This window comes from Myotis nattereri (assembly GCF_964212035.1).
Source record: "Myotis nattereri genome assembly, chromosome: 7".
NCBI lineage: Eukaryota > Metazoa > Chordata > Mammalia > Chiroptera > Vespertilionidae > Myotis > Myotis nattereri.
The window spans coordinates 8,000,536-8,013,675 of NC_138082.1; the positions used below are offsets into that span (position 1 = coordinate 8,000,536).

A 13,140-nucleotide genomic window follows, 5' to 3' on the forward strand; every position below is an offset into this window, starting at 1 on the left:
TAATAAAAAATAAAAAAAATCCAACGGTGTGGGGCTGTCCGCTGGCCACGATGAAGCCGGGTCAGGCTCACCAGGCCGGTCCTGAAGGTGAGGTCTCCTCTTGCAATGACGCTAATGGAAGTGGGCAGCAATGCTACGAGTGTTTCTGAGAAGAAGCTAAAGGTTGGGGAGCTGTGGCAGAATGCAGCTCTCCTGCTCATTCCACTCAGCAGCCCGTAGGCATTCATTCTGCATTAGGACAAGTCACTGCTCTGTAGGGAACTGGGAAAACGTTTCCGATGGTGACAAGCAGGTGACGCCACTGCAATTGTGTCACCTGCTCTATTGCCTGGAGCTGCACAATGACTCAACCCGGGGCTCTGGTGAGGGCTGCCACGCGGGGGCTGCGAGAGCAGGAATGAGAGTGGTCGGGGGGGACAAATGTGCAGGAGGGAGAGGAAGCCCAGAGTGAAACAGGAGTGGGAAATGCCTTTTGGGAGACGGATGGAGATTTATTTGAGAGGGAGCCCCTTGAACTGGGCAGCAACTTCTTTTCTAACTTAACGTTACATTGAACTATTTTCTATTTAAAAACAAAAACAAAAAAAAGACAAAAGAAAACAGCAACAAACAACTTTTAAATGAGCAGGCTTATTCATTTTAAGATTTGAAGCCACGAGCAGGTAAATAAATTTCACAACAGAATGTGGCTCATACTATGAATTCCATATGTCCAACGTCAAAATGGCGTTTCATCAAGACCACGCTAATGTCCAAGTTTTCTCTGTACCGAATTTCAGGTTTACTCGTCTGGAATTCCACAGAAATACATCTGATCACTAAAGCAACGACAGGTTGAATAACGGAACATATCGAGTCAGTTTAAGTGTGCATTGTGTCTTTAAGAGTAATTGGACTTGTATCATTTAAGGTGCCCTGATTTTCTTTTCCCTTTACCGTCTTCTTCTTTCTCTCTCTCACTTTTTTTTTTATTTTTGTTTTTTTTTTGGCAGTGTTGATTTATTTTGTTAAATACATACCTCAAAAATTACCCATCAAGCTGCCAGATAGGAAGCCATAGAATTCAAAAAAAAATCAGGGATAAACACAGAAAATAAATAGGAATTCAAAAATAGTCACCCCACCCTGAGAGCAGGCCGAAGTTTATCAAAAAGCCAAAGCGACTCACTGGGAAGTGGTTTTTTGTTTTTAATACATAAACAAGTCTCTTCTCCAAGAACTCATTTCACAGTCTCTTCTTTCCGGTTGTAAGGTTCTCTGTCCCATGCAATTTTCATATATATATGTAAATATATAGATAGGTACATATACATATACACACACGTGTCGCTTCCTTCATGTGTCTCGTCCATCTCTTCCTCCCGGGACTGGCCCCCTGGCTCTTCCATGAAGTGCAAGAACAGCGAAGGCAGAGTCTCCCGGGGCCGGCATGACTGTGCTCCAGTCCGTGGTCGAAGTGTAACACTCGAGCGTCTTTGCCAAGGCGACCTCTGGTTGGGAAATACTGACCGTATTCACTCTACAGGTGTATCCTGTGCAACAAAGAAACGTCAAAAAAAAAAAAAAAAAAGGTAAGAAAAACCAAACAGACCAAAAAAAAAAAAAAAAGGCAAAAATAAAATAAAGCCAAAAAAAATTTTTTTTTTTTTAAAAAAAGCAAGGAGAACAGAAAATCCTTGGACCGATGTATTGCTGTGCCTGGCGGGGTTCCCATTATCTCTGGTCGCTGTCCGCGGGCGCGGCCTTGCCCTGGTCCGCGCCCTCCTCCTCGGCCTCCACCTTGAACATCTCCTCCGAGCCCTCCTCGCTGTCGTTCTCCTCCGACTCGGTCAGCAGCTCCTCGTCCTTGTACTCGGCCACGTCCACCGCGGCGCCCAGGTGCTCCTTGAGCTTGCCGTGGTGCTTCACGTGGTACCGCTGGTTCTGGAAGAACTTGATGATGGTGTGCTTGGGCAGGTCCAGCTGCGCCGAGAGCGTGTGGATGGCCTCCTGGTCGGGGTACAGGCCCACGTCATGGATGAAGCTCTGCAGGATCCCCAGGGCTTCCAAGGAGATCTTGGTGCGAGACCGGGGCTTTTTGGCACAACTGTCTTCCGCGGGCGGCGGCGGGGGCGGGGCCTCCTCGCGGGGAGGGGAGCTCTCCTTGGTAGCCTGGGCCTGCTGCCTGTGAAGGACCTGCTGGTTCAAAGGAAAAGGAAGTTAACATGGGACTCGCCATGAGACCTTCGCCGAGGCATCATCCTCTGCACGACGGGCTGTCCGTGCAGCAGGGGCGCGAGGCTGTGCTCGCCTGGACACTCAGGCCTCCAGAAAACCAAAAACACTGCTGGGGATGTAGACTCACATCTACAAGAGGTTAGTAAGAGCCCGGCCCTGGTGGCTCAGTGGTTGAACATCCACCTATGAACCGGGACGGGGGTCATGGTGCGAATTCCGGTCGGCGCACATGACGGGCTTTCGGGCTCCATCTCTGGCGTGGGGCGTGCAGGAAGCAGCCGATCAAAGGTTCTCTCTCATCATTGATGTTTCTCTCTCTCTCTCTCCTTCTCCCTTTCTCTCTGAAATCCCTAAAAATGTTTTTTAAAAAGAGGTTAGTCGTAGTGATGTTGGCAGGTATTTACATTCTGAGGCACAAAGACATTGGTCATGGTGGCCAAGGTCATTTGAATTCAGGCAACCTGGCTCCAGAGTCCTCCTTGCAGTTAGCCAGCATGATGTGCCTGCTGCCTCCCTGAAAGCCAATGGCAAAGAAACCGGACCCAGAGGAACATGCGGGCTCTGCAATGACAACCCATGGGTTCAGGTCCAGATGCTTCCACTTAGCGGGGTGTCTTCATGCAAGACACTGACCATCGTTAAGCCCAATCTCATCCCCTATCACAGAAGGATGAGACTACCTTCCCAGGGGCGTGGCAACAAGGAGTAAATGGCACAATGTACGTAGGAACAGTGCCTACCAGAAATCAGAGGCTGGCAAACGTGTCCACTGAAGGGCCAGAGAACAAATATTTTAGTCTCTGTTGAATGGCTCAACTCTATCTTTACAGCATGAAATCAGCCATAAGTAATATACACACAAACAAACATGGCTACGTGTCAATACCATTTTATTTACAAAAACAGGTGGCAAACTGAACATGGCCCATGGGCCATAGTTTATCCACTCTGGCTTCAGGCCGACTTCCAGTAAATGACAGTCAGTGCTATCATCAGCCTCACGATCACTCTTAGAGGAAGCGTGGACATTGGAGCCAGAAAACCAATCCTTCATAAAACTGGGAACTTTTCTGTATTTTCAGCCCGTGTGAGAAGGGTCATATGGGGGGAGGGCTTCCGGTAGAGGGGGCAGGGCATGGATCCCGAGCAGGAAGCTCAGCTCTGCTCACGCCTCGCAAGGGCAGCAGCGATGTTGTGGAACGAAGAGGCGCACATGGTGGCCCCACTATTGTAAAGGCAAAGACCACATTTCTCCTACCCAGATCCTGCCTAACTTCCCGCATCTTGCCAAGCCCTTTAAGAACAGTGAGTGTACTTTCTAAAAAGTAAACACACGTTTCTCCTCTCACCATTCTCTCCTATTTTATACCATCTTTTTCATGTTAAAGTAACACGTTCAATACTTTGCAGAGTTCCGGGGGAAGTCCGTCTAATCAGTGCTGAAGAAAACATGTCTAGTTGCATTAAGGAATCACTGGTCCCACCACCCTCACCACCATCACTGTCACCACCACACACTACCCACGTGACCTGTTTTCCTTTTTAGCTATAAAACATCACCATCAAAGCAAGTGTTTAAGAAAAAAAAAAAATCTCTGACATTTATCCTCGTCTTAGGGACCATCTGATGAGAAAATAACTTCTCAGCAATGGGAAAATGCCAGTCTTTTACACAGAATTTAACAAATATTGGGGCAGATGAAATTGTTACCTACGATAATGATAAAAGAGGATGAAACTTTTCAAATAGTAATTGATAATCAAGCGACAATCAAGACAACAATCAAATCTAATGCAAATAAGAAGATCTCCTTCTAAGCTGACTGCCGGGAGTAAAGAGGAATCTGAAGCAGAGACCAGGAAACAGTGGCTCAGGAGGTCCCTGTGATGTTGGCCAATTAAAATGAATGTTCCTGGCGTTTGCTTTATCGCTTTCAACTAAGCAAACTCGTATGGTCTGCCATGGGAAGCTGGCATCAGCAAAAAAGTGAGCCCCATTACTTCAACACCCTAATTACAGCAGCAGGAGATGCGGAGTGGCGTGGTGGGCAGCCTTGATGGCAGGAAGACCCTGCCTCTGAGGTCAAAATGTGGGCGGCCGGGCCCTGCAATAAATGAACCCCCATGTCAACAGGTGAGGTGTGGGCTTTCCGGTGAGCGAGGGAGATTGGAATTATGTATGGAATATATACATACTCGAAGATCAGACGCTCAGGCACGAGTACCCCCTATTAGAGCAATTGCATTAATTGGAAAACAAAAGAGAATTAAAATGCCCCATTTTCTAAATTATGCTTGCCTTCTGTAGTAAAAGTCAGCACAACGGTTCCATTTAATTAAATCATCAGATTGGTTCTTTAGGGGTTTTCCATTGTGCACTGGTTAGATTTAAAGAGATTTTTCCAAAACTCTACTTGGAAGTTACTGTAATCTTTCCGCATGACAGGGTCTGTCCCCCCAGCGGGCCTGCACCACCGCCCTGCTTCATTAGGACACAGCAGTGGCAACACATGCACACGGGAAGCCACACATGAAACAGAAACAGCGGGGATCACAGCTGCCCTTACTGACCGTGTCCTCTGTGCCAGGCATTGCTGAGAACTGCATGTGGACGACGTTTATCACCCTCCCGGTGCAGCAGGGAAGTGCTATTTGGATCAAGAACTACCTGAAAACACAGAGCATCTCGGGAAACCCTTTCCATTGGAAATGAAGACCACCAGGTGCTGTGGGTCTGAGAAAGCAGGTGTCCAAGGAACAATGCCAGCCCATCACAGGAGAGAAAGATGTTTCTCAGAGAGGTAACAGCAGTAGACATGATCTACAAAGTAGACTCTCTTGTTTCCGGTCAATGTTCTCTAGTGACTTGGGCAGCATGGCACTGTTCCATGAACAAGGTTAAGTGGTATTTCTAGCATCTTTGAAGTGATAAGGAAAAATAGAGATTGACAAAATGAGTAGCTCTAAGGTTAGACTGTCTTACAAGTCACCAAATGGGCCTACCTGAGGTTTTGGGGGTTTATTATTATTGATTTTGTTTTTTTAAAGAGAGAGACAGAAGAAGGGAGAGGGAGAGAGAAACACTGATGTGAGAGCAAAACATCAATTGGCTGCCATAACTCTATAGTTGACTTTTCAATACGACAATTAGGATTAATAGCATTGAAATTTCTAATTAGCTTCAATAATAAAAAAATAATGATGATGGCATTAGTACGTGGTAGCATTCGTAGAAAGAGTATTACGAATTAAAAACTAGCTTAAATGCTGTAAATATATTTTATTTTCGCAGTAACGCTGGAGGTAGGTGTTTTTTTACCCCATTTTATGATGAGGAACCTGGAGTTCAGAGTTCAGATAATTTGTCTGGGGCCATGGAGCTTGTAAGTAGCAGAACTGGGATTCTAAAACTTGTCTGTCTGCTTTTAAATCCAATGCCCTTAAACGTATGTGCTCCTGCCTTCTGTGAGCAAGACTGCATTGGAAAACTGAACAAAGTCTCTAGAGCAAAGGTGGCAGACCATAAACAAAACATCAGGTAGCAATAACTACTATAAGCAAAAATAGAGCAATAGATGAGGAGAAGTGAGGGGAGGGGACGTTATTTTAGAAACAGTGACTCAAGGAAGCCTCCCTGAGGAGGAAGCATTTGAGCAGAGGCCTGAGGGAGTGAGGACCAAGCCAAGAAGAAGAGCATCGGACACAGGAAACAGCCAGCAGAAGGGCCGGAGGCAGGAAGACACTCGGTGCATTTGAAACATCAAGGAGGATACCACGTTAGAGCTCTGCCATCCAACAGAGCAACTACTAGCCACACTGTCTGTTCACATTTAGAGTTAAATTAATTGAAACTAAAAAAGAAAAAGCTCAGTTCCTCAGTCACATTAGCCACTTCTCAGTGCTTGGTGACCACACTGTGCAGTGCCATCTTGGGCAGCACAGACAGGGCTCATTGCCCTCCTCACAGGAAGTGGTGGTGGGCAGCCTACACCAGACGGTGCAGAGGTGGTCTTGGCCAGAGCAAAGGACCTTGGCATCTACGGTCAGGGTGATGAACGTCCTCACAATGAACTGCAATCATAATCAGCCCAAAATATAGTGGGACGTGAAACTGCCACTATTACTAGAGAGAAGAGAAATATTCACCTATCCACATGTGAAGTAAGAAAAACTCAGTTTGTAAGGTATTACTGGACTTTCAAGGGCCTTCCACAAATAGCTACGCCATCATAAACACAACCAGGAAGATGCATGGGCATTCTCTCCTCAAGAGAATGGTCAATTTACACTTAGCTGACAGCTACCCTCTTTATCAGACATGCTTAGCATGTCTAAAAGAAAGTAGGTTTAAAACAATCAACCTTGGGTCAAAAGAGTAAAAAAGGATCCATTCATCAAATATTTATGGAATGTCTATAATAATTGAATCTATTAACTTACAAAGCTTTCTAATAAGGAGTCCTATCTTCAACAATTAGGTGTTTATGAATAGGTTATGGGTAGGACATAAACAAATAGAAAGTTAAAAGCCTAAGTTCCTTCTAATTTATTTGCTGAAATCTCCCTGGTCTAAATATGACATACATGTACATAAAAGGACATGAAGATGTGACAAAAAACAAACAAACAATGTTGTAAATATATTCAAAAGAGACATCAGCTGCAGAATGAAACCCAAGCCTCCTTGCCCAGTGATGAAGTGTAGTCAGAATACGGACACGCCGTTGTCTGCCCTCAAAACTGAACATCTTGAAAACACAGCGACAAAATGGTACCATGACAAAATCTGAGGAAGATAAAGCAGTGCTTCTTAAACCTCTCAGTGTTCAAATACATTTTGAGGGCTTCAATGAAAACCAGCTGGGAGTCATGTGTAAAATATAATGGTTTTTGCCTGCAGGGAAGGAAGTGAGATCTTGAATGATTAAGTTGAGGAAAGTATATAATTCACTGTATCATTATGGGGTGAAATGGATTACTTATAATAAGCCAAGACTTTGTGGTCTTTTTATAGAGAGAAAATGAGAAATGATTAAGGAGGTGACTGCAGAGGGTGGCTGATCCAGGGTGGCAATAGGTTGAAACAAACTTGCCCAGGTGGTCGCTGCCACCTCTCTAGGACAAGTCCCACCCAGAGAGGTGAACCTCCCCGAGCTTCGGGTCCTCAGGGCTAATGCACGTCCACATGAGATGAGGACACAAACAAGATGGCTTTGTTGCATTTATTTTGAGTTAGTATCAGAATTACTTGGACTGGTTTACTCTTACCGCATTCTATGATGACAGAATGTAAAATAGTTGACCCAAAAGAGGAAAGCATTTTTCCACTAAGAGTTCCGAGAGGAATATATTTAACAGATGATAACAACTGGTTGAAAGACCCTGTGCATAACTCAATTAGACTTTGTTAAATGAATGAATGAATAAATTCTGTTATTTAAAAAAATACCATATATAAAAAATACCATATAACTTGAGATATTTGTCTTAAATTTCAACAACCCAGTGCTATACCCTAATATTACCCTTTTTTTCTAAAGCATCATTTAAGCATCAATTTTGGCTCAAAAATTCAATGGGGAGAACTTAGCATTAATGATTAATGATGAATGTAATACCATATATCTATCTCAACGATTGGACTGTGACCTACACACGGGCATGCCATATGCCTGGCATGCTCAGATCCTCTGTGCTCTGTGGCACTAAATTAACTCCATATCCTCTCTACTTTTAGACCAGTTATTATTCTTGTTCTATGCATCTTACTATTTATTTTTTACAAACTATGTTTTAAAAGTAAAGAAACTTTACTCATCATAGAAACTTACATTTAGTGTGTATAGGAGAGTATATATATATATATATTTACCATTTCTTGTATTTAAAAAAAAAAACACAACACAACAAAACATTCCGGGGCATGGTATAACCCATAAGATGATTGTTATAGAAGTTGTGAGCAAGAGTTTGGGGGTCACAAAGTTCTGGTTTTGAATCCAGCCTTACTCCCAAAAGCACATCTGTTTACTAGCCTGGTAAGTCTGAGAAAGCCACTTTGCTATTCTGTAACATCTTTCATGTAGTGATATGAGGAATATGCGAGACAGTGCATGTTAAGTTCTTAGCAGAGTTCTTGTCCTAAGGTTTTCATAAATAGTTACTACCATCATGAATGAAAAGAGGATTTAAGAATCAGTAGTATATTGCCTCGTGTATTTTTCTATCAATTGTGAGTCACCAACAAATTCAGAGATTTCTTTCCTTTCACACCAAAAATCAACAGATCTGCAAATAGAGGTGTCAACCAGTAAGCGCTCTTATTTCTTTCACTCATACACCACCTCTGTCTTTGCTCTTTAACATGCCACCTGGCACATGGGCGCTGCCTCTTAAGCAGCTGTTACATTACATTTACTTCAGAGTCACAGTCCTGTTGGAGGTGACACCTGCTATATACACCGCCTGGGCTCCCCCGCTTAGGGAGACATCCTTTGTCAATGGTTCTCAAAATGTGGTCCAGAGACACCCGGGAGGATCCCAATACCCCATGAAGACGTCCATGACCTCAAAACTATTTTCATGGCAGAACTAAGACAGTATTTGCCTTCTGATCGTGCTGAAATTTATACTGAAGGTGCAAAAGCAGTGGTGGGAACACTGCTGGCCTGTTGGCATCAATCAGGTCAGCGGCATCAAGCTGCATCTAGCTATATTCTTCACAGCCACACACACAGTAGAAATGCCACTTTCATGTAAGAAGGCCCTTGATGACGTAGTAACATATGATGAATTATATTAAGTCCCAATCCTCGAGCATACCTTTTCAAAATACTCTGCAGGAAGAAATGGGACGCACCTCTGAAGGTGCGAGAAGGAAGATGGACGATGGTGGTCATGACAAAGAGCATCATTTTTATTGGAAGGAACAACTAACAGACACACTATGGTTATTCAGAGTTGGGTATTTGGCAGACATTTCCTTAAAAGTGAAGTAAGCCTGTTACGTCAAGGAAAATATCTGAGAGTATTTGTGGCCAATGATAAAAATGGATCTTTCAAGCAAAAATTCCAATTTTGGAAAACTTGTAGCTGCCATTATAAAATTAACAGCTCCCCACAATCTTAAAACTTTCCTAATGATATTGATGGTGATTTAACAATTCTTTAAGATGTCCTAGAATGGAATATGTCAAAATTTAGATCTACATAACTCAATATTTTCCAAATGACCAATTCATGGTATTGTGACATCATAAATAGGTAAAAGAAACATTCAAAGTGCAAGGCAAATGAATGAGTTACAAAGTTAAAAAAAAATATATGAAAAGTTCATCAATATGATTTTAGATTCTAATTGGCAAATATCCTGTAAGAAAACCACTTGTAGAGTTTTGCTATAGTATCAAAGAAGAATATTACCTGAGGAGGCTATGAATATATTCCTTCCCTTTCTAACTGCATATCTGTGGGAGGCTTGTTTTTCTTCATTTACTTGAACCAAAACCATATATTGTGTCAGAATGAATGAAAAAGCAATTATGAGGATCCAGTTAAGCCAGATACTTAAAAATATTTACAAAAAATATATAAACCTATGGTACTCTTCTCATTTCTTTGTTTTAGAAATAGTTATTTTTTCATAAAAATATATTATTTATACATATCACATATTCTTATACTTATTTTAAAATTAAAGATTTTTAAAAATTTCTCGGAATTAATTTCTACTATGGTAAACACTCACAGTTAAAACACATTATTGGAGTTCTCAAAAGTAAAAGTAAAAAGGGATCTGGATACCAAAAAGTTTGAAAATTTCTGAAATACATGAATCACACTCAACATATAGGCCTGTCGTTTTCCTAATGAAAATCAAGCACTCCACTATAACATTCAAAATGGACCCCGCAGTGTAAGACACCCTTATCTGAGCCAAGTCCCCGGGAACATCTTACGGAGTGAATGTAAGAGAAACTACACATGCATTACGACTGGTCTCTTGACTTTATCACTCAAAGACATTTTCACAGGCAAACCCTTCTCCAAGAAACACAATTCAGACTATTTCTAAGTCCAAGTGATCTTACTTGAGTTGGCTCTTCTGGTTGTAATTCCACATCCTAACATTATAAGACTTATTAAAAACCATGCTTTAGTTTTTGTTGCTTTTTTTGGATTATACAGTATCCTAAGGTCAAAACTCAGGAAATCTGTTATTAAAAAAAAAAAAAAGTATCCATGAAGTGATGACAAATTGCAGACTACAGGTGTTAGATTACATTTTTACTCCAGGCAGGTTTAATATAAGTCGTCTCCTTTTACAATTGCTCTTCGCACATACAGCTATAGGAAGGGGATTGTTTTAAAAAATTAAAAAAGGAGAGAGAGAGAATAAGGAAAAAAAAAGAGCAGTGCTCAATAAAAGAAGATCATGTCAAGAGAAATCAATACAAACAAGCAAAATGGCAGGACGTCTGACATGGAAATATGTGTTCAATTTCATCCAGCCTTAGTCTGAGTTTCCTCTAATATTGTAACCAAGATGATATTGGGACATCATGTATGTTTTTAATGCAGTTTAATAATTGCTTCTCAAAATAAACACTTTGGACAAAGATAAAAGCACTGTGACACAATAATCTGTTAGAATAAACTTGGGTGTTGGAAAAAGCCTAGTTCTTAAAACAGCCTTTGGCTTATATCATTTCCTCTTTGGTAACAAACTGAGAACAACTTATGCTAACGACTGTGGGATGGTTTGGGTAAAAAAAAAAAATAAAAACAGGGTGGAGTGCAATCACTGATCCGACTATAGGGAGTGGCCAGAGCGTGCAAACACAGAAGAGGTAGCGGCTGGGTAGCGGCTCCCGCACCCTAAGAGCTGAGCTGACAGACAGGAACTTAAGCAGAGTCAAGATGAGCAACTATGTCTCAATCAAATAGACACCATGCAGCTTAACAAACCACCATTTCTCCTGTTAGAATGTAAAGAGGCCAAGCATGGACATGTCTGGAATCTAAAGGCAATGATACCTTTCCCTTCATCAGCATCACTGATAGTACGACCAACATTCTACCAACAGGACAGACAGAATCCGTGCGATGACTCAGGAGGAACAGGCTCTTCAGAATGGTCCAGGCCATGGCCATGCATCCTTCTGCCCAGGAGAAACCATCTCCCATCCCACCCACCCCAGCTCCACTTGCTTGGCACCCATGGGCATTCATATCCTCCCTGCTCCCATGCACCCCCACCTCCTTCATAGCGTCTTCTCAAAACAGAAGCATGAACAGAGAAGACCCATCTCTTTAAGGCCAGACTGAAGGTACAGGTACCACTAAAGTGTCTTTAAAGACTTTATATTTGTGTTAAAATGATTAAGGACTAACATGGACATAGCGAGGACTGGCAGTTACCTCTGGAATAATGATTTGAAAACAAATGCATGACTTGCTTCCTAGGTATAACCAAGAAAAAGGTGGCTGTTGCACCATCATGAATGAAAAAAAGGGTCTAGTTCAAGTTAAAGGTAACCCGGGTGACTAAACAAAGAGGGTAAAAGGTTGGGATCACTTGAATACCAGGAATTCATCATGTATTAAAAGAGCCAATCTGAAAATGCATAATACCACATCAATAGCAAAGGCCAAGAGAGGAAGATGTGGGAAGGGTTTGGGATAAGGATGACCCATTAGAATTTTTAGACAGTGGGTCCAGCTGGCGAAAATAATTCTCAAGGTCAGAAAAAGCGTGACCCGAATGAAAACAACAATCAATGCCAGTGATACGTGACTCGGTGAGCTCTAAATTGTGAATTATTAAAACAGATTCAAAGTAAGATTTAAAAGATAGAATGCAGACACTACTTCAGATCAATACATGCATCCAGTAAGTTCAACCAGAGCAGGATTTTGGTTCCTGTTATATGAAAACATGTTACATTAAATGGAGGCAGAGAATACATGCATTTTCCTAAGTACAGATATCGTGTAGCCAATCCAAGAACTGTGTCAATGAAGATTTAAAAATGATTCCTAAGATAAAGCTAGAGTCAGAACTCAAACCACTTCCAAATCTCCTAGTATTTATAAATCCAGTGACAAAAATAGTAACTTGAAAATGCCTCTTTGGTAAAGAATGACCTAAAAATGAGGATAACATGGGGAAAAGTAATTATATATACTTTAAGTCACAAAATCTCAATAAATCATGTGAGCATCACTGAAAGAAAGCATTACTCTTCTTGATTTACACACTCGCTATACAATGTGACTCGGGGGTCAAGTTCCTATAACTATTTAATCAAAGAATTAGGATATTATCAAAGCATTTACTGCATTTCAAAATGTAAGTGGGTACTGTTGCATTTATTCTTCAAAGGAGGAAATGAATACATGAAATTGAGCTCCGGCCCCAAGTCACAAACCCCAGTGTCTAACCTACAACAAACATACTCTTGCTGCTGCTTAGGGCTAGGAAATGAAGAAAAACACAAAAGTATGCTCCATTTCAATTTAGTTTTGAGGACAATTTCATTTTGGTGTGAATAAATATCTTCCAATTAAAATATAAAAATAACCCTGGAAACCACAGAGGATACTATTCAGTGTGTCAAGTTAGGAATTACAAGTGAAGACAAAGAAGTCAGAAAAATTGGAATACATGATGGAGAAGTTCCCCTCCCACATGCTAACCCCACTTTAAAAAAAAAAAAAAGCACAGACCCCATTTCATCAAGCTATCCTAGCACCAAAGAGAGAGAGAAGTCCTGCCGAAGCCCAGCCAGGACTCGGGCGAGGCCTAACTATCCCCTAACTGTGATGGCCCTAGTGACACTGTAGTTCTGTCCTCTCCCAGCTTCTCAAAGAGGAGGATTTATTAAATTACTTAAGGAGAAAGTTTGGATTAGATTGTTTACT

The 13,140-nt window shown here is 41.8% G+C and overlaps 1 protein-coding gene across 5 annotated transcripts in view; it reads right to left on the reverse strand.

Moving 5' to 3' along the window:
* Positions 1 to 618: 618 nt before the first annotated feature.
* The window catches only part of SATB2 (SATB homeobox 2), a 180,854-nt gene continuing 168,332 nt past the window's right edge, over positions 619 to 13,140 (reverse strand). For 4 of the 5 annotated variants that reach the window (XM_081095481.1, XM_081095480.1, XM_081095479.1 and 1 more), the window contains one exon: positions 619 to 2,175. In XM_081095481.1, coding sequence (XP_080951607.1) covers positions 1,714 to 2,175 — 462 coding nt within the window. In that variant the 3' untranslated portion in view covers positions 619 to 1,713. Of the gene's footprint in view, positions 2,179 to 13,140 lie in introns of all 5 variants that reach the window. The other variant, XM_081095477.1, reaches the window with a different exon arrangement.